The sequence below is a fragment of the Dryobates pubescens genome, chromosome Z (assembly GCF_014839835.1).
Source record: "Dryobates pubescens isolate bDryPub1 chromosome Z, bDryPub1.pri, whole genome shotgun sequence".
Classification (NCBI taxonomy): Eukaryota; Metazoa; Chordata; class Aves; order Piciformes; family Picidae; genus Dryobates; species Dryobates pubescens.
Genome location: NC_071657.1, coordinates 108505641 through 108527893, shown reverse-complemented (window position 1 = coordinate 108527893; position 22253 = coordinate 108505641). Strand labels below are relative to the sequence as shown.

Below are 22253 nucleotides of genomic sequence, written 5' to 3'. Positions count from 1 at the left end.
GGTGGTGGAACACTGGAACAGGTTGCCCAGGGACATAGCTCAGGCCCCGTCCCTGGAGATACTTAAGGTCAGGCTGGAAAAGGCTCTGAACAACCTGCTGTAGTGGAGGATGTCCCTGCTGACTGCAGGGGGTTGGACTAGATGATCTTTGGAGGTCCCTTCTAACCCAAACCATTATATGATTCCATGATTAAAAATCTCCTACTAATCTTTTTTCCACTACAGCACATAGTCTGCAGTTCTAACCAAATATTCAAGTGTATGACAGCCTGAATGGGTGTAACTAGAGGAGTAAAATCTAGTTTGGTATAGTTTGTTATATAATTTATCAATACATAAATATTGTATAAATATTTCAATGTTTTTTCTGAAAATATTTAAAGAAATCATAGATGATAAACAGCTAATTATTTTGTTAGTGTAACTGGGAGCCAGAATATCTGGGGAGTTTGTGTAATATGGAATGTTGATAGAAGTCTTGATACTTCTTGCTTGAGCACTTGAAAATTATATGCTACAGAGTCTTAGAAACCAAAATCAAAACAACCATAAACAGATGTTTTGAGTGGAGAGGTAAGTACAAAAAGATAGATGACCTATTTAAAGACACCTGCATTAGAGGGTCCAAGCAAATGATAATAGGTTGTAAAAATAAATGTTTTTGCAATGAAACAATCATTCTGGGGCTCTTTTATACAGGTAATGTTTTAAATCATAATTAGTGACAGATAAAAGATTTAAGAACATAGCAGACCACATTAACTGAGCTCTGGTGTTAGGGCAAAGAGAAAATACGACTGCAGGGTGAAGGACTAGGCCAGTAGAACGTGTGGGGTTGTATCACCTTTGTGTATGAAGCTGCTTGAAGCTCTCCTGCCTGTCACTGTTAAGTTGTGGTATATGCAGTTCAAGCAGGAAGATGACAAGTTGGAGAAAATATTAAAAGGGCTGGAAAATGATTTATGTGAGATGCTCAGACCTGATTCTGTCTACCTTGGAAAAATAAAGCCGAAGGGGTGACTTTGTCACACTTTGCAAGGACTTCTCCTATGTTTGTCAAAACAGGTACCAGGTAATAGAGAGTCCTTCAGTCTTGCAGCCAAAGTATAATACAATCCCCTGCCTGTATCCCGTATGTCTTCAGATTAGTTATCAAGCACATTTTCAGCAACAAAAGCAATTAATGAGATATCCAGACTTACCATGTATTGTATATTTAAATGTAAGATTAGTTGGTTTTGGTTTTTATATTTTCCTAAAAAGCAAACAGCAATCCAAAAGGTACCTAATTTAGGGAAGTTCAGAGACGGGTATGTCCACACAGCTGCCATGCTATTCTGCAGTCTGAGCAGCTGGATATGGTCTCCTCTTACCAATTAAGTTTCCTGTAGGGAAGAAGAGAGGTGACTTGTTTTGGATTGCACTAGCTCCTGCAGAACCCTGCCACAAGGAATATTGCATGGTCTTTACACATCCCCAACAGTAACAAGTGCCAAGAGCCTGGACAATGTCAGAACTGGAGTCATCCTATGGCAGACAGCTCTCCAAGCGCTACTCAGAAGTTTTGACTTGCTTGGCTAGATGTAGAGTGGATATTAGGAAATATTTCTTCACTGAAAGGGTTCTCAAATGTTGTAATGGTCTGCCCAGGACAGTGGTGGAGTCACTATCCCTGGGGTGTCCAAGCATTGTGTGGAACTGGCGCTCAGATTTGGTTTAGTGTTGAGCCTTCAGTGCTGGGTTGAAAGTTGGACTGGATGATCTTTGAGGTTACTTCCACCCAGATATATTCTGTGGTGCAATGCTGGTGCATGGCGTCATGAGTGAATCTGTTCTTGGATCCCCAGCATTCACAGCAGATGGGGGCTTCTAGTAGTTTTGGCATTCCTACTGTACTCCTGGCAGTGTGACATAGTGGGGTGGGCAGTTTTGTGTGAAGAGCTACCCTGTGTATGATCAGGGGCCAGTGCGGTTAGTGGGCATTGCCAGAAGGTAATGTGTGAGGTGTCAGCATGTCCCACTCTGCCGCAACTGACTTTTTGGGGCACTGCTGTATGCCAGGAGCCTGTGCCTTTACACCCAGGTCTGATGCAGATGCTCAGATTGGAGATCGCACAGCACGTAGGATATGAGCTTGTGAGATTTTGGCTGCTTAGCAACTGCATAATGGGGCTCTCCCAGAAGGGCATGCCGTCTGTGTAGTCTGTACTTGTACAATACCCATTTAAAATCTCCACAGTACATCCTGAGGAATATTGGAGCACTCTCTGCTTTTATAATGTCAGAGGTATTTGGCACCATCAGTGCAGCACCTTCCCAACACAGTAGCAGTGCCAGAGGTTTCTAATAGACTGTAGCTGTGTAAATGCATTCACTTCTTCATCCAGTGGAAACATCCCTCTAGTTTTCCTGCTGTCCTTCCTGTCCCATTCCACTCTGCAGAGAGCATCATCAGCCAGGAAATTGCTTCATTTTCACTCAGTTTAAACAAGTAGCAGTGGTTTTAAAGAGAGATTTTCAGAGCTTATAGAAAACAACTGTAAGTTGCAAAGCATGCAGGAGCAAAACAGTTCTCTGAAAATACGGTTCTTCATTTGAAATGTTCTCTTTTTTGATATGGTAACTAATAGGCTCTATGCCATGGTTTAGTTGATTAGGTAGTGTTGGATGATAGGTTGGACTCGATGATCTCAAAGGTCTTTTCCAACCTGGTTAATTCTATTCTAGTCTAGTCTATTCTAAACCAAGTCAGAAAAAAAAATGTCAGGATGCAAGTATGTGAAATCTTAGGGATAGATTTGCTAAAACAATTCGCTTCAGTTTTTCTGTTCCTTTTAAAAAATATTCTCAGTTCAAAAATTCTGACTTAAAATATAAGCAGGTGAATGACAAATACTTGCTAGTGTTCCTCAAAACAATGAGTATATTGTTAGAGAGCAGCTCTGGGGAAAAGGACATGGGAGTCTTGGTAGACAATAGGATGACCATGAGCCAGCTTGGCCTCATGGCCAAGAAGGCCAATGGCATCCTGGAGTCGATTAGAAAGGATCTGGCAAGTAGGTCAAGAGAGGTTCTCCTTCCCCTCTACTCTGCCCTGCTGAGGCTGCAGTTCTGAGCCCTTGGGAAACTGCTTGAGGGAGTCCAGCACAGAGCCACAAAAATTCCAAAGGGAGTGGAACATCTCCAAGCTGAGGAAAGGCTGAGGGAGCTACGTCTCTAGCTTGGAGAAGAGGAGCCTGGGGGGTGACCTCATTCATGCTTATAAATATGTGAATGGCAGTGTCAGGAGGATGGAACGAGGCTCTGCTTAGTAATGCCCAATGATGGGACAAGGGGCAACAGGTGGAAGCTGGAGCAGAGGAGGTTCCGCGTGAACATAAGGAAAAGACCTTTTCTTGGAACAGGCTGGCCAAAGAGCTTGTGTAGACTCCTTCCAACCCCCAGCATTCTGAGATTCTGTGAAAACAGCTCTGCATGTTAACTTTTCTGCTTCATCTAAAGAAACATTATGTCTGGAGATGTAGAAGAAATCAAATAATATGCAAGACTCTGTTTAGCAGCTGCTGACTGGTAATCTTGATTCATAGCAGTTAAGTTAGTTTTTACTAAAAAGCTTCAATGAAGAAAGTTCTTATGCAAAATTGTAAATGCAAGGAAACATTTTTTGAAGGAATTGGATATGATCACTTTTCATGAAAAATGCAGTCCAGAGATTGATCAGCATGGCAGTTTATAAACCATGTCACCCTGGTGACAAAGGCAGACATAGTCACGACAATCTATACTTCACTTTCTTCACGTATAATCTGTGAATCAATTTTGTTCAAGGGTATTTAACCACTGTTAATTCTGGTTTAAAGCTTTCTGTCCCATAAATAGTCAGACAAACTGGTGTATGAACAGTCAAGTTACCTGTCCCAATCCTCCTTCCAAGTCACAGGAAGTAGTAGCAAAATCAAGTAGCCCTGATTATTTCCCACTCCCTCACACCCCCCCACCCTCACACATTTACCCAATGCAGCTCCTACATCCACTTTCTACCATTCAGGTTTCTGGATTTGCAGTTCTTTGTCTCTGCAATGCACCCAGTGTGCCACAAGATGTTTTAAAGTGATCTGAAGGACACTTAGTTCTATATTTAGAAAGCTTTTTCTGACTGTTACCCTGAAATGTCTTGTTTTATCCAGGCTCACAGGAAACTAAAGGAGATTTAGAGATAGAGTGCAAATGAATTGGATGTTAAGGTAATATTAGAGACAAAAAAGACCTAAATGGGTTAAAAGACACTTGCATCCTTCGTTGTGCAGTATTTGAGTTGAATTAATTACGTGAGTATAACAGCTAGATTTCATTCCTCTTTTGGGGCATTGACAGACATCTTTCTCAGCACCAGCTGCCCTCATGGAGAACAGCCACCTTGGCAGTTCACTGTCACTTTCTCCCACCCCTCACTTTTCTGTAATTCCCTTTTATCTGCTAGCTGAGCAGCTTGTACTTGACAGCCCTCTGGTTTGCTTCAGACAATCACCTAGAAGTACTCATGTGAACTATCAATGAGGAATCATAGAATGGCTCAGATTGGAAGGGACCTCAGAGATCATCTACTTCAACCTCCCTGCCATGGGCAGGGATGCCTCTCAACTAGACTTGGCTGCTTGAGGCCCCTTCCAACCTGTCTCTGAACATCCCCAGGGAGGAGGCATCCACAGCCTCCCTAGGCAGCCTTTTGTAGCTTCTCACCACCCTTGTACTGAAGAACTTCTTCCTAAGGTACGGTCTCAACTTTCTCTCAACTTCAAACCAATCTCTCTTGTCTTATTTCTAGACACCCTTATGAAATGTCCCTCTACAGCCTTTTGTAGGATCCCTTCAGGTATTGGAAGGCCCCCTAAGATCCCCTGGAGTTCAGTAACAAACAGGGTGACAGTGAGGGATTGGGGTCAGGTACAGCCTTGTATTTGGTTCCAAATATGCAGTGCTGCTGCCATCCAAAAGTTATTTTGGGAACTTTGCACAAAAATAGGTCTTACTCAGCAAGGTTGGTGAATGTAGTGGCAAAGACACCTGTAAAAGCAGTAAATTTAGTACTTCTGAACAGAAAATTTGCATAGAAATTCAGCATTTCCAAAGAAAACATAAAAACTTTGTAGTAGGAAGACACTGATATAGTGTGTGCTAACACAGCAGTCTTAACGGCACACAGCAGCAGCTCTTAGGATCATTCTGAATGACACTTTTAATGGGGAACATCCAGCTTAAAAATCAGAGCTGACAGTAGCTCGGTAAGTTTTTCCTTGCAGCCTGCTCAGTAATCATTGATCTTGCCATCTCTCTGTGGATCTCATTCCTGTGCATTCTCCGTGTCTGTGTCACCTTTGATCTTCAGGCACTGGGAACTATTAATAGCAGGGCTTACACTGCTGACTTATTTTATAGTAGTAACTATGTGTTCCTTTGATTTGCTATAAATTTTGATTAGAATAGAAGTAGTGCCCTGGAAGGGGCAATGTCTGTATCACCTTGTTGTTACATTGATGTTTGTGGTGGCCTCAGCCTGGCAAATCTGTCATTCTGTAAACCTTGCTGTTTATACATGGTTCAACTGGTTTCTGGCTCAACTTGAGCTGGTCAAAATACCATCAAAGCTCTTTAGAAATGAGCAGAATTTGGCACACTTCATAATAAATGATAAATTTTGCAATTTTAACTTGCCATAATTGCTTAGTACAGTTAGACCAAGTGTTCATTGTCCATTAGTATGAGCAAGAAATATACTGGGTTTAGAAAGAGGAGGTTCATCTTTGTTGTCATTGATAGGATTAAAGGCTTTTTTTTTCAATAATGCTCTCTGGATCGGTGTTGGAGTAGGAGAGCTCCTTGCTGTGCTTTGTCTTGGGAAGGGATTTTGGTATTGCCCAATTAAATTGTTCTTTGTGGGCTTCTGTGTATTCCCACCAGCAGATCATGGTGACCAAGTTAGGCCCTTGTTAAGAACCCCTTCCAAAACTCTTTCTCCTGTTAGTGCATGAGAAGTTTACAATGAGCATGACATTACTACTGTGTGTGTACACACCTATGTTTATATGTGTTCATGCATCTGATTGCATAAGTTTCCATCCTTTCTGATGCCAAGAGAAGATGCCTGTTGCTCCACAGATTATTCTTATCTCCTCTGCAAGTTATTACTTTCTGCTGAGGACTCTACACTATGCTTTTGCACACATCATTTCCCTGCAAGCTCACAGACTATCATTAGAGTCCAGAAGGAATTTGTACCTATCAACTACCTGAAGACTGACTCCCATGTCTAATCCAAGTCATGTCATGCCCTTCTTATCCTTTGCTCTCTTGGGCAGGAGTGTGACCTGTGGGTCTCAGAACTTCAGCACCATGGTACTTAAGAGCCTCCAAGAGTATCAAGATGAGCCTTTGCACCCTGCTGCTCAGACATGTGAAGTAACAGTGTAATTGCAACCTCATCACTGCCCTCTGTTGTGCATTGTAGGCTCTTCTTTCCCTTTTATCTCAGAATCATAGGTACAAATTAAAAGCAGTACCTTTATAGACAGCTCCTCTCATGCCTTGGTGGGTACATCCTTTCTTGTCCCATCACTGCTTGTCTGACACCTTTACCTTAGGTGCCAGATGACTCAAGATGATCTCTGGGCCTATTTGCTGTTTCTGTGTATGCCTGGTGCATACGGATGCCCAGCAGTGAAAAGGACAGAGTTAAGAAATAGCGCTAGGAACCGAACTGGTAAGAATCCAACCTCCTCTGTAGTAATGCATCCCGACTTTTAAGAGGGAAAGTGGCAGTGGCCTTTTGAAAGCTTTTCCAGTCAAGGCAAGAATGATGAGGGAGAAGCTTTCCTGCCTTTCCAAGTGCAGTCATGTGTTCCTTGCTTTTTCTCCCCACCTCACACTTTTCCCCCCACTTCTGTCCACTCTTCTGATTTCTCCAGGTTCAAACCAGAACCCTTTTCTTTGAATCTCAGGTCATCACCAGTCACTGCATTGGGGCCTTTCCGTTGCTAAGAGCAGCCTGTCCTCTCTTGGTTGCATGCTTGTGAGCTGACAGGGTCAGAGCATGATTGAAGGGTGTGAGATGCACAAAAGCAAAAAGGCTTGAAATTAAATAGTCTTTGAAGCTTTTTCTTAACTAGTCTCACTCTGGCACAAACCCCTGCCTTAGGGGGATGATCCAGTAGAATAGCAATGACCTACAGCTACCGCTCTGCCCACTCAGGCATGCAAGGAGAAGAATTTACCTCAAAAATGACCATATGAGAATATCAGAGCTGCAAATAAATGTTTGTAAAAGGTGTACATTAACCTTCAAAGAATGATAGCCTTTTGTTTTTCTGATTAAAACTGTCAGGGTTTTTCCTGAAATACTGAATGGTACACAGAAATAAATAAGAAAAATGGACAAATCCTGGTGGATAAGACCTTTATCTCTTCTCTCATTTATTACTTGTGTCAATGGAGTAGCTGTCCTAATTAAAAAGAACTTGCCCTTTCAAACAGAGGAGCTGGATTCTGATCCAAATGGCCTGGTAGAAAAGAAAATGCTGAATGAAGTCATTACTCTAATTAACATTTATGCTTCTAATGTTAACAATGTGCTTTTTAAAGGAGCCAGCAGCACTGATTTTCCTCCTTAAACCATCTAGTAGTCTGGTGTGAGTACTGATTTTAATTGCCCTTTGGTTATCAATTTAGACAGATCTGCCAGGGGCTATTGCATTGTATATCAGATATCTCATGAAAGTCATTAATGAACTAATGAACGATATCTGTTTGCAGTGATGAATGACATGGCTGATAATGCTTATTTAGCCAAGTGCTGTGCTTGAGTGTCACCAAGCAGTCACCATCCCTCACTAACCAGCTAATAATATATTAGCTGTTACTCTCTCTGCTCCGTGGTTTTATCTTCCAATACCTGGGATTAGCTTAGTCCCCTGTGTTCTATGTCCCTAAGACGTTTCTGTGATTTGTAATTAACATAAGTGCAGTTTGGAGCCCTGCATCTCTGTTTGACTTTGTTTATAGATTTCTTGTCTCCCTTAGCATAAATCATAACGACAGCTTAATGGGTTTATATTATTGAAGCAGTTTGAGATGTGAAGTGTTGCATAAGCGTTCAAGGTTGTTAATAGTTTGTGACTCTTCCCAACAATTACCTTTCCAGAATGAAAATTAAAGATAAATTATTTGCTATTTACAAGAGTAAACACAGGGAATTGTGTCAGAAGTAATCACTCAAGGATCACAAAAACCTTTGCTTTGTCTTTTGAAGCACTTGAACTTTGCCTTTCCTTTGTAACACAGTAAATCCATTAACTTCACTGGAAGTGTATGATTTGTGCTCATGCAAATAGAGAATCAGCTTTGATATTGGTGACTGTGAGAGGGTAGTTGGATGAAGGTCATGGAATATGGAGGTCTTGTCTAAAGATTTTGTTATGGTTAAACCATTGAGCCATTTGATACAATTGGAATCTGCGATTGGCTTCTTTTTTTCACAGCAAGAACATGTATAATTGTACCAATCTTTAAAGCACAGTGTTACTACACACTTTGAATGATTCCTTCATTCACAGAAACGTCTTTTACCTAAAGAACTTCCATCTAGCAAACTGATTTCTTTAGTTTTTTAATTTTTTATTTCAGAGCAGTGTTGACTGGTGAGGAAGGTGGGGTTGTTCAGCCTAGAGAAGAAAAGACTCTGGGGGGATCTCTGAGGTCCTTTCCAACCTAAGCCATTCTCTGATTCTAACCCTCTATCATTCCCTTAGGACCTGACCAGAGAATTTTTATCAGATGCAGTGTTCAAAAATGAAGTCACAAAGACCCAGATGTTTGTGTGTTTAATTCTCTTTGTTGCTTTCACTGGCTCACAAGGCAGTCAAGAGGCATCCATGACAAAGCAGGGAAGTGTTTTACCCATTACAGGATTTTAGGATCAGAAATGAAGCAGGTGGGCAAAACAAGGACAGCCAACAAAAAAAGTAGCCTGGGGCAACACAGCATGTCAATGAATAAGTGAGAGATAAGAAACACTTGGACACTTGGCATGTTGGCTTCTATCAGCAATAGCTGTGAGACCACACATCAAAAATATTTGGCTGTCCTTGACAGAGAACAAGAAAGTCTGTATCTGTCAGCTGTTCTTTTTCATTTGTGTTTTTTTGGCATTGGTTTGGTTTTTTGGGGCTTTTTGTGTTTTGTTTTGTTTTGGTTTATTTTCCAGTTGAAGCTATTTAAGGAGTCAACCTGTTGAATAGCAATTAATTTGCACTGCTTCTGGTTTAATTACTTGTCTAGCTGTCTCCAGACAATTGTTAGATGTCATCTTAGAGAAACAAAGTAAAAGCTCTCTTTGTCCTTACAGCTACTGTTTCTGTTGTTGGTCATCCAGATCTACTACTCTTCCTGGTGTAAATTCCATTAGTGTTTGTCTTTCTAGTGTAAATTAAGGGCAAAATTTGAACCATGGGCTCCTATAACACTTCAGTCAGCACTGCTGCATTTCTCCATTTCTGAGTATGCAGTGACCATCATGGCCTTGGGACCCAAATGTCATATTTGTGCCTGAATTCTGTCATGGTTGAGAAATGAGTGGGAAGCACCTACATCCCACATGCTTTACTGCAGTCCTATCCATGCTCAGAGAAGGAGTAATACAAATTGTATGCATGACAAAATGCCCAGGCTCCCACTGTGGAGATGACACTTTCTTGTTACCTCATGGCCATTTTCTTGGTAGCCTCATGGCTGAAACAAAGAGGCAGTAGAAGGCCAGTGTTTATTTAACTGGAAGGCAGTTTATGGAAGGAACAGATTAATGTGTAATGCAAATGTTCAATAATATATTTAAGAACTTTATTGCATATAGTATTGGTACAGACATTTATAAGGAAAAAAATAATACAGGGGAAAAAAAAGACATTCTGAGAAAAGCAAAGAAAATTATAAAGTTCCTATAATAAATCAAAGGTCTTTCAGTTGTACAGATCAAATTAAGCTATGTAATAAGGTGGCAAAAAAGAAGGGATGTGAATAAAGTAAATAAACACAAAGTTCACATAAAAGTCAAAGTAAGAAGTGGAAGGGCCACAGATCCATGTGAAAATGTGTGTGTAGGGGAAGAGGAATCAGGTGAATTTTACTCAAAAATGTGTATTGTAGAGGTCTGTGTAGTCCTGAGATTTTCCTGATCTGTTGTTAGTCTGAGAAAAGATACTGGGTCAGTGGCCTCTCTCTCCTGGTTTGATTGGTACTGTTTCTTTTTTCTCTCTCTCTCTTTTTTTTTTTTTTTTTTTTTTTTTTTAATAGGAGTTTAGATTTATTTTAAAAGCTGCATTTAAAAGCCTTCTACAATTCCACAGTGGTATGTTCTCTGGTTTGTAGTTGGAACCATTCATCTTCAACTTCCTTGATAACCTCAAGAAGGCACTCTGGACTGGTCATTTCATCTGACATTTTCTTCAAAATTGTTTATGGAAGAAGAAAAGAGATCCCTGTAGTCAATCAGGTTTTATATGCATTTTTTTCAAGCTACTGGCAGAGAAAATTACCTTGCCAGCTGTAGATGTACATAGGGAATCCTTGCCTTGCGTGCCTAAAAAGACCTCTGCAGGCTGTCCTGGATATTTCTCTTGCACAATGTGGAAAAACAAAACAAAACAAAAACCCCACCACAAAACCATCAGATATTTGCTATTAGTTCCTCACTTAAGGAGTTCTCAGAATAAATAAAAATATTTCTCAGAGACTCCTAGTAATTACAGGTAAAGAAAATCACAGAAGAGAGACACTTCTTTGTGGTGAGAGTGACAGAGCCCTGAAGGAGGCTGCCCAGGGAGGTTGTGTAATCTCCTTCTCTGGAGACTTTCAAAACCCACCTGGATATGTTCCTGTGTGTCCTGCCCTAGATGATCCTGCTCTGGTAGGGGGTTGGGCTTCATGGTGTTTGGAGGTCCCTTCCAAGCCCTAACAGGTTTGACAGCCCAATCATTTCCATTCCTGTATTTGAATTTCCAAGCTTCCTCGGGTACTGCATTTCTTGGGGGCCAGAACACACTTGGGCAACAATCCACAGCTATAATTAGTGATTTAATTTTAATGCAGATGAATAGACAATCCTGAAGCTAGTTATTAAAATGTCATTAGCTGACACAGAAGTTAGCATATCTGTCTGTTAGCAGAAGCTGGCAGAGACCAACCCAAATGAGAATTCTGCCTGAAGAAGTGTAGTGGTGATACAAGTCATCAGAAATTGACCTGCGGCTGGCTAACAGCTGGGCAGCCCCTGCCAGAAAATGCTTAAGTGTTTGTTAGGTATGATGGGCAATAACTCTGACCACTCTGTTCTAGCAGAACTCCAAGATCTCTGGAAAATATTCCTTCTGAGCAGCTTTAGCCTTAGCTGAGGCCCAGTACAACCAGAAACTATCAAGGGTAAAAAGCAGACTTTATAACAAGTAGCCCTGGGGATCTCTACAGCCCACAAGCATGGAATGAGTTCTGTATATCCTGTGTAACTCATTCTAACAGCACTCCCAAAGTAAATAAATTTTAATTTGTGTTTTTAATTCAGACATTAATGGAACAGCAAGGCTCAGAGAAGTGAGCAATCTAGATTCAAAGGCTTAGAAAAAGGAGGGCAAAGACTTCTCTGGGATCTTCAGTCTTTGGCTGAAAGTAGAGAAATTAAAAGTACCGGCAAAGATGTTAGTAAAAGTATAACTTTGATTGTAAATATTTCAGAGAACACAATAGACCTTCAAAGCTTTTGTTAAAAACATAATCACAAATCTGTATTTAATAAGCTTATTTTCCCTAAATCCTGAGAGATCTGAACTACAACCTTTCCTGGCTTCTTTACCATCTTAATGACACAAGATCATGAGTTAAAATAATCCTATTGTAAATCTAAGATCTAAAGGATTTAGAAGGCTTCATTTTTAACTCCACTTACTCTGGCACCACACTAAGAGTCCTGCAACTTGGATCCATCAAGCAGCACTGCAAAAATGTCATGAAAATCTATGAAGCCAAGAACAAAATCTACTTAACCAACCTTACAGCAAAGATTTTGAAACTCCTAATTTTAGGATAGTCACCATCAAAATAAATTACTCAGGGCGAGTGGGTGAAAAGAAGCTTGCAAGGCTTTCTTAAGGAGGTGGTAATTGTCATTAATGTTTTTAAAATACATTACTAATTATATTTTAACAACATCTATGTAATGTTTTTCTCTTTGGGAATTTTATAAGGTTTTTGGTGGTGTAGTTTTGGTGGGATTTGGGTTTTGTTTTTTTGAGAAAGGGATTTTTTCAGTTTTAGGATATCCTATACTTGTTTAAACATTTGTACTACAGAACACTTCTAAACATGCAAAAGAATTCTCTGAACAACATGGACAGATGACCAGAAATGCTAGAATTAAATAATTTTAGAAGATGCCAACTGATTGAATGTGCTTCCACAGCAAAGTAATGTGTGGATCTGACAGCACAGTGAAGCGAGAACACGGGGATGCCATATGGTTTGTAACTGGAGGTCTACACAAAGGAGCCTACATTTAGGAATCACAGAATACATCCAGTTGGAAGAGGCCTCCAGGATCATCCAGCACTGCAGGGTCACCACTAAACCATGTCCCTAAGCATCAGGTCCACACAGCACTCAAACACCTTCAGGGATGGTGTCTCCACTACTGCCCTGGGCAGACCATTCCAATGTTTGAGAACCCTTTCAGTGAAGAAATATTTCCTAGTATCCAGCCTGAACCTCCCCTGGTGCTGCTTGTAACCATTTCCTCTAAGTCCTGTCTCTTGCCACCAAGAAGACAATGATGCTCTCTCCTTGCTTCAACCACCCCTCAGGAGTGAGCAATGAGGTCTCCCCTCAGCCTCCTCTTCTCCAGACTGAACAGCCCTAGCTCCCTCTAATGCTCCTGGTAGGCCATGTACTACATTGCCCTTCTCTGGACACGCTCCAGCACCCCAGTGTCCTCCAAAACCACTGGCATTGTTTTGTCCTTCAGGAGGTTGCTAGAAACCTACACTTAAATTTTCATCCAAAGAACACTCAATGCATGGACTCCGGACTGCAGTAGACATGGACATGGCATCCCAGGGTGTGCAGACTGTGGGCTGCTGTAGGTGGTTTTAGATCTTTTTGTTGTTTTTTCCAAAATACAGGGTTTTGTTTGTGTCCTACTATAGTTTAGATGATGTTCAGACACATTTGTTTAGAATAGAATATCACAATAGTTTGGGTTGGAAGGTACCTTTAAAGGCTATTTAGTCCAACCTTCCTTGCAATGAGTGGGGACATCTTTAACCGCATCACAGTACACAGAGCCCCACCCAAGCTGACCTTGAATGTTTCCAGAGATGGGCCATCTACCTATCTTTGGACACCATGTGCTAGTGTTTCACCACCCTCATTCTTAAAAATGCCCTCTTTACATCTAGACTGAATCTACCCTCTTTCAGTTTAAAACCGTTACCTCTTGTCCTGTTGCAACAGGACCTGCTGGAAAGTTTGTCCCTGTCTTTCTGAAAAGCCCCTTTGAATATTAAAAGGCTGCAGTAAGGTCTTACAAAGCCTTCCTTTCTCCAGGCTGAACAACATCAATCCTCAGCCTTTCTTCACAGAAGTGTTCCATCCTTCTGATCATTTTTGTGGCCTTCATCTGGACGTGCTCCAGCACCACGTCTTTCTTGTGCTGAGGACTCCAGAGGTGGATGCAATACTCCAGGTGGATCTTAGCAGGGTGGATAAGAGGGGGAGAATTACCTCCCTCAAACTGTTGGTCACACTTCTTTTGATGCCGTCCAGGATGTGATTGCCCTTGTGGGCTGCAAGCTCATATTACTGGTCATGTCCAGATTTTCATCCACCAGTCCTTCTCTGCAGGGCTGTTCTCAATCCCTTCAACCCCCAGTCTATATTTGTGCTGTGGGTTACCCCAACCCATGTGCAAGAGCTTTCATTTGGACTCACTGAACCTCCTGAGGTTCACATGGGCCCATTTCTCAAGCTTGTCCAGGTCATTCTGGATGATAACCCATCCCTCAGGTGTGTCAACCATACCTCTCAGCTTGGTGTTGTCTGTAAAGTTGCTGAGGCTGCACTTGATCCTACCTTGGCATCGATAAAAATAGTAAACAGTACTGGTCCCAGTAGAGGGACACCACTTGTACCTGATCTCCACCTGGACATCAATTATAAAAAGGCATAGATTATAAACAGATGCTTCTTGATACATGCAGGAGGCCTCCAGTCATAGAAAAATAACTTAACATTCATTCTAACATTTGGAGTTACTGTTCTAATAACTGAAAAATAAGGTTTGTCTTTCATTTCCTAAGTTGTGGCTGATTCACACAATTTTGACTGATACTTCAGCAATTCAGTTACATAAACAGTGCAGTCAGATCAATCTAAATGAGGGTGCTGAATAAGCAGAAGCAGGGGTGTATTTGTATCTAGGTATTGTTTCATCCCACTCTAAAAATAAGTGTGAGAAGGAATGTCTGTCTCATTCTGGGCTCAGAATTTGAGTCACACCATACTTGGAAGTAGTCATATGAAAAGCTTTTGGCTCTGGCACACCTCTCATTTTCTGTCTGATTGTTCATTCTTACTAAAACTTCCTAATTCCTCATCACCACTTTTAATTTTCATAATACTTACATTTTCAAACAAAGAGTTTTTCATTTCTTAGATGAGATCAGTGGAGCTTCAGGAGCCGAGGGCTATCCCAGCAATAAGCCCCTTCGTCCATGGTCTGATGGCTCAGGCTGGCCATTGTCAAGAGCTAAAGTACATCCTCCTCCACAGCCGGGAATGTAGCACTGTCGAAAAAGCCCTCCTCTCCCTTCCCTGTGGTGTCCACTCAGATACATTTTGGGTTCTTTCCTCACAGAAAGAGAGAGGGGCTGGGGGAGCTGCTGGTGGAGGTGTGTGACGCTAGGCAGAGGAAACTGCAGGTAGGTCAGTCCCTGCAGTGTAGTGAGAGACACATTTACAACTGTGTCCACTAACTGGATCACTGCATGTCAGGCAAATCAGAGTAGTGACTCTGAGGAGAGTTGAGTCTTGATAGCGTTTCAGCATGACAGTTCTTTGGTTTCTTTATTACTGCTCAAATGCTTTGGGAGTGGTTTGGTTTGGTTTGGTTTTTGTTCCATAAGGCTTTATGTCTGCTCAGGAAGTGAGTTAGGAGCTATTGCATGATCATCACTAAAATAAAAATCTTAAAGTAGTAAGACTTGCCTCCTGACACAGGTGATCTCAAGAAGAGAAGTAACTGTTTTGTCATCCTCATTTTCTCTTTTTGAGCTGATTCTAACTTTATGACTTGCTCATCTGGTCTCTATCATCAAGACTCACCTCCCAAGTAATTTCATCCAACTCCTTGCAGAATCAGGTAGTTTAGAGGTGGTGAGAACTACTTGGCAATTGTAACTCTGTTATGGCTTCCAAGACATTCTGACATCAGTCAAAGGTTGGGTTGGGTTAGACCATCTTCAGTGTTCAGCATCCCTCAGAAACAGACTGGGAACACTGAGGCAATTTGGCACAGCAGCAAGATGCATTAAGCAGTGGTAGTTTTTCAGCAGTTAAATAGACATTTTCCACTGCCTGGCTGCATGAAAGGATTTGCTTGGGTCCAGTGGAAAGAGCTTAACATGCTGGCTTCAAGTGATCTCTTGAACTTGTCCTGGTGTGGCATCAGAGCATGCACATATTTTTTAAGTTCAGTGAGGAGGCACCTGAGTAAGAGTCAAGCAGGTCAAGAGAGGGGATTCTGCCCCTTTACTCTGCTCTGGTGAGACCCCACCTCAAATACTGCATCCAGTTCTGGTGTCCTCAGCATGAGAAGGACACAGAGTTGTTGGAGCAAGTCCAGAGGAGGGCTACAAAGGAGGGCTGGAATACCTCTGCTGTGAGGATAGGCTGAGGGAGCTGGGGTTGCTCAGCCTGAAGAAGATAACACTTATGGGAGGGACCTCCTAGCTGTGTTCCAGTACGTGAAGGCATCCTACAGGAAGGCTGCAGAGGGACTTTTCATAAGGGTTTCTAGAGACAGGAGAAGGGGGAATGGTTTGAAAGGTAGGGTTAGACTGGATCTTTGTCAAAAATTCTTCAGTACGAGGGTGGTGAGACTCTGAAATAGGCTGCCCAGGGAGGCTGTGGATGCCTCTTCCCTGGGGTTGTTCAAGGCCAAGTTGGATGAGGCCTTAAGCCACCAGGTGTAGTTGAGAGGCATCCCTGCCCATGACAGGGAGGTTGATATAAATGATCTCTGAGTTCCCTTCCAACCTAAGCCACTCTGTGATTCATGATCAATTCTAGCCCTGTACCCTGTGTCTGCTACTGCCCCTTGGTAGATGTTAAGACAACATACAACAGGGAAGGTGTACAGAAATACATTCACCAACCTTTGCTGTATCTTTAATAGGTTTTCATGGGGCTTTTTTTTTCTTCTGTTACTTTGTGTCATTGCTTTTTGACTGTATTTATGACACTGGCAGCATCTGACAATGAATGCCACTATTCTCCTATTCTGTGTGAAAAAAACACACTTCTCTTGCTTGTTTTGAGCTTGCTAATTTCATTGGGCATCCTGTTCTCATGTAGTGAGAAGCCAAGCATCCATTCATTTATTTTCTAGGCACTTTCCCAGGGTTCCCCTGATTTTATATATGTCTGCCATATCCTCCTTCAGTTGTCCCTTTCCAAGCTGAAAACTCAAAATCAATTTAAGCCGTTCCAAGCTTTAATTGCCCTTCTTTAGATCCCCCATGCAATTTTTGAGCGGCAAGTACCAGAACAGCAGGCAGTATACAAAAGGGAAGGTACTGTGCAGTTCTGTGTAATGCTGTAAAGGTGTTTTCTGGTTTGTGCTCTATTGTTTTATGTAAAGCTCCTAACTGCTGGAGGTTTTGGCTGCCAATGAACATGGGATTTATGTTTTCTGGTAGTAAGCTTGCTTTTTTTGGGAGGGGGTGGTTTGGGGAGGGGGGTGGTTGTTGTTGTTCGATTGGTTGTTTGGTTTTTTTTTGTTTAATTCCTTTTTTGTATGAAACACAATTCAAATTATTTCCTAGGTGTGCTTTTTGTACTTACAAGAAGCTGAACTTCAGTAGCTTATAATTAGTGTTTCCACAACAACACCTTGAACCAGCACTGTCCTTTGTTGAGGCAAGATGAAAAAGAGCTCTTGTTCCCAGATATTTTCCAACCATCATTGCAACAAAAGTTACGGTGTTTAAACATTTAGGCTTTGCATTATGCCTGGACATGCCAATGGGTGAGGCTTTATGAGAGAAATACACTGATTATGTCAATACCTGTAGACCAGTTTCTTATTTGCTGTGCTTATGGATGTATTTTAAGGACTGATAGACCGATGATAGCTGGATAGCAACTAATAACAAAAACCTCACTTTTAACTCAGTGGTGCCAGTATGAAACAAGTTTTGGCACCAGATGTGCTAGAAATGCAGTCATACAGATAATGTTAGGTAAGGGCAGACCATGGTCCATCTAATCTATTAATTCTTCTGACAGAAAGGAGATGATTCAGAGGAAGTTGCCAGAAATTTCATAAGAGGCAAATAGAAGGCAGTCTGTCAGCCACTTTAAGTCTTCTCAGAATTTCTTAGTTCTTTGAGTTAATGTCCTAAAGAGTAAGAATCCAACTTTCTTTGAAGATATATTAACATCAACTACTACAAATCTGGAGCTCATGAATAGCACAAATTTGACAAATAGGAAGTATGACGTAGCGCAGGCATTACTGAAACCTGCAAATCTCTGAATCACTGAATGATTATTTACTTTCTAATTGGTGAGAGAATTTGAAGGTGTGAAAATCACATACCTTAGTGAGTAACTGATACTTTAATAGCCCTTTTGATCTTTCAGAAATTGACATTGTGGCATGAATGTGACAGAACTTGAAATAAGTTCAGCTCTGGTATACTGCCTATTTGCCAGGTATTTGAACAACAATGTTAACTTACCCTGTTAGTTTCAGGAATCCTAGAACCAGAGAATGGCTCGGGTTGGAAGGGATATCTACTATAACCTCCCCACCATGGGTAGGAACGCCTCTCAACTAGACTTGGCTGCTCAAGGCCTCATCCAACCTGGCCTTGACCACTACCAGGAAGGAGGCATCTACAGCCTCCATGAGGACACTGTTCGAGAGTCCCACCACCCTCATACCAAAGAACTTCTTCCTGACATCCAGTCTAACCCTACTCTCCCTCAACTGCAAACCATTCCCCCTTGTCCTATTGCTAGTCCCTCTCCAGCCTTCCTGTAGGATCCCTTCAGGTATTGGAAGGCAGCTAGAAGGTCCCCCCCATAGTCTTGTCTTCTACAAGCTGAACAACTGCATCTCCCTCCACCTATCCTAATATCCTTGGACCATCTTTGTGGCCCTTGTCTAGACTCACTTCGACAGCTCAGTGTCCTTCTTATGATAGTGACACCAGAACCGCATGCAGTATTCAAGGTGGGGTCTCACCAGAGCAGAGTAAAGGGGCAGAATCCCTTCTCTTGCCCTGCTGGCCACACACCTATTTATGCAGCCTAGGATAGGATGCCTTCTGGCCTGCATGAAAGTGTTATTGTGAGCATGTTTTTATCACTGGTGATACCACCGAGAAAATTAATTACCATTTAATGAAAGGTGAATATTTAACTTCACAGAAAGCATTTTGAACTAATCTTGATACTAGCTGGTGAACCAGATCCTGCCTCACATAATCCCGTTAATCTAAGACAGAAGCAGCAGCAGCAGTATGTGTATTTCTAGACATTTATGTGTTACTCCTTTTCTCTTCTTTGCAGACAACTATTACGGCACTCCAAAGCCTCCAGCAGAACCGGCTCCACTGCTGTTAAATGTAACAGATCAGATCCTTCCAGGAGCCACTCCCGGGGCTGAAGGCAAGCGTAAGAGGAATAAGTCTGTGAGCAATATGGAGAAGACTGGTATTGAACCACCAGAGGAAGAAGAGGAAGAAAGACCTGTGGTCAATGGAAATGATGTGACAGTAACACCAGGTCTGTTCTTCCTTTTTTGCTTTGCAATGCTATTCTGGTATTCACAGAGTCCTTCTGTACCTGCTTCTGCAGTGACAATATGTATGTTCAAGTAAGGATGTCCTTGCTAGACTGAAAGCCAGGAATCCCCAGTAACAGTATTTCTCTGAAGTCTAAACCAAAGTACCTCGATTTTGGGAGTCATCTCACTTACCTGAGCTACCATGAAGACAGCTGTTTCTGAACTAATCACTTTGAACCCTCTGTACAGACAAAAGAGAAAAATACCCACTTTATGAATACAGTTCATGTGACCTGGCTTAGATTGCCAGGTTAGGAAATCAATCACAAATGACTATTCTCTCCACCAACTATGGAAAGACTCTAGAGAAGAGTAATTTGGTCAAATGAATTTGGTCTTTCTGTTTCAGCTCTCGTTCTCAAGTGGTGAAACTTACAAGAGGGTTCATTACTTTCTGAAGTCAACTGTTGTAAACTGTTAAGAAATCTTAGCAATGTTAAGGAAGAGTAAAGTTATATTAATGAACCTGTGGCAGTGCCCATGAGGTTTACTGGCAATGCTATTAGGAAGGACCTTTTTTAGCAATGTTGCAGGGCCTGCATAAAGCTGATAGAGATTTCAGATGTCTAGTCATCAGAACAGAAGCTGGTTTAAGCCTTGGATCATAATTCTTCAGAGAAAAAGGGGTTCAAGATCCTGGCTGGTATCCTGAGTGAGAGGACTGCAGCCTTTTTAGCCTGGAGAGGAGGAGACTCAGGGGTGACCTTACTGCTCTCTACAACTACCTGAAGGGGGGTTGTAGTCAGGCAGAAGTTGGTCTCTTCTCCCAGGCAACCAGTACCAGAACAAGAGGACACAGTCTCAGGCTGTGCCAGGGGAGGTTCAGGCTGGAGGTTAGGAGGAAGTTTACACAGAGAGAGTGATTGCCCATTGGAATGGGCTGCCCGAGGAGGTGGTGGGGTCGCTGTCGCTGGGGGTGTTCAGGGTGAGGCTTGACAGGATGCTTGGTTCCATGGTTTAGTTGATCAGGTGGTGTTGGATGATAGGTTGGACACGATGATCTTGAAGGTCTCTTCCAACCTGGTTTATTCTATTCTATTCTGTTCTTTTCCCAAGCAGGTAAACAGCTTCCCCTTCAACATTTCAGCAACTCATCACTTTGCAGTCCTCAATCATTTTTCTTTTGAAATGCCATTTAAGAAATTATATTTTCATTGTTCAAGTTACTCAAGCTCAGATTATTCTATCTTTCTGAGAAATAACTCTGTGCATCCTTTTTGGTAAATGCAGAAAATCAGACATAAATTATGGACTTAGATATCTGTAATGATAATTACTTGACATTACATTTTGTGTAAGGGCAAATCCATGTGTAGAATCCATCCCCATGTGCAAGGGAGGTGGCAGGGAGTGATGGAATGAGAGCGGATCTCGTTCTCCCCTCCTGCCTTACCAAAGGGCTGCAGCATTACTCCCTGGCCATTGCTTTCACATGCTGTATGAGCCTTGCCCTTGCCTTCCACACAGCATTGCATCTGTCAGCAGTGCCCTGATGCTTATTGCCTTTCCTACACAGCTAAGCAGAAAAGGATGAAGCCCAGAAATCCTTACATAAAACATCAGCACTGGCTCTGTTGCCAGGATACTTCTACAGCAAAAGAGGCGAAGGCAGGGTTTGGTCTGTGATGTATATTGTAGAAATCACTAGAAAGATCATTCTTTGTAATTATTCAGAATGTGCCACATAACAGAGGAACAATTTCCAGGCCAATGTATTTCAGCTCAAACTGGATCAAGAGGCAGTGTTTACCTGTTTTTCTCCTTGGATTGTACACCTAGAATTTGCTTTTCCCAGGCACATTCTATGTGAATCATAACTAGGTAGCACCCAAGAAACCGGCACTGGCATGTGCTGTGTTACACAATGAAATCCATGAGCATCAGTGGAAGATAGGCCCCCCTCCCCCTCCTCACCCCCCACAAAGTAATTCCTGTAGGTGGGGCCTGCAGAACAAGCAGTGCCTGTGTTGGCTCTCATGGTTTCATAAGCAGGGTTTTGTTGTTCAGTTACACTGATTGAGGACTTCAGGGATTGTAGCAAAGCAGCTCTGTACATACATGCTGTGTTGCTTTTGTTAGGCACTGAAGCTCCCACGGACCCTCGACTGCAGTTGTTTTATCTGTGATCTGACAGAACCTTAGCTACCTCTGAAATGTGTGTGCATTCATCCTTTGTGTCTTAGAACAATCAGGGGGAAAACCAGAGTATGTTAAATTTATGGGTTTTTTTAAACTCTCTATGGAGGGAGCAATCTAGTTCTTATACAGAAGCAATGGAGGCAGAGTATTTGTTATTTCCAGTGCTTTTAGCAAGCATACTTTATTTTAAATGCTTCACTTCTAATGGGAATCTTGGAACATCCCAAACTTTGATATGTTTTTTATAGATGGCTTACTTTATGGCTTGCTAACTGCCAAAGGTATTGGTCTGGCAACTCAAAGTGGCTGTTTTAACAGCTAGGACTGGTAGGTTGAAATAGTAACTGATCTAAAGTAGATCTGAAGAAAACAAACCCCTCTTTAGCAGACCAGTAAGTGACATTTATAGTTGCAGAGATATTTGTGCTTTCACTTGATTTTTCAGATCACTTTTCAGTGTCTGTTGAGATAATCTGTGTATCTCTTGAGCTTTATTAGTAAGAATCAGTCTATTATTAATTCACTTCCACAGACCTTGCTTTCTTCAGAGGCCATCAGATTTCCCTTAGTTGTATATGGACAAACTGGAGATACTCAACCACGATCCATAACTGTCTTGTTGTTAGTTTGTGCTTTCTAATCACAGAGTGGTAGGGGCTGGAAGGGACCTCCAGAGATCAAGTCCAACCCCCCTGACAGAGCAGGTTCACCTAAGGCAGGTCATACAGCTCCCTCAGCCTCTCCTCGTAGGACTTGTGTTCAAGGTCTTTCACCATCCTCGTTGCCCTTCTCTGGACACGTTCAAGAGTCTCAACGTCCTTCTTACATTTAGGAGCCCAGAACCTGGTCATAAAAGGAGGTCAGCATGGTGCGGCAGGACCTGCCCTTCCTAAATCCATCTTGGCTGGACCTGATCCCTTGGCCATCCTTCAGGTGCGCAGTGATTGCC

The 22253-nt window shown here is 42.0% G+C and overlaps 1 protein-coding gene across 9 annotated transcripts in view; it reads left to right on the top strand.

Annotated features, from left to right (window-relative positions):
- The window catches only part of MAGI2 (membrane associated guanylate kinase, WW and PDZ domain containing 2), a 675431-nt gene that overhangs the window by 411718 nt on the left and 241460 nt on the right, over window positions 1-22253 (top strand). For all 9 annotated transcript variants that reach the window (XM_054178160.1, XM_054178157.1, XM_054178158.1 and 6 more), the window contains one exon: window positions 18889-19104. In XM_054178160.1, coding sequence (XP_054034135.1) covers window positions 18889-19104 — 216 coding nt within the window. The remainder of the gene's footprint in view (window positions 1-18888; window positions 19105-22253) is intronic.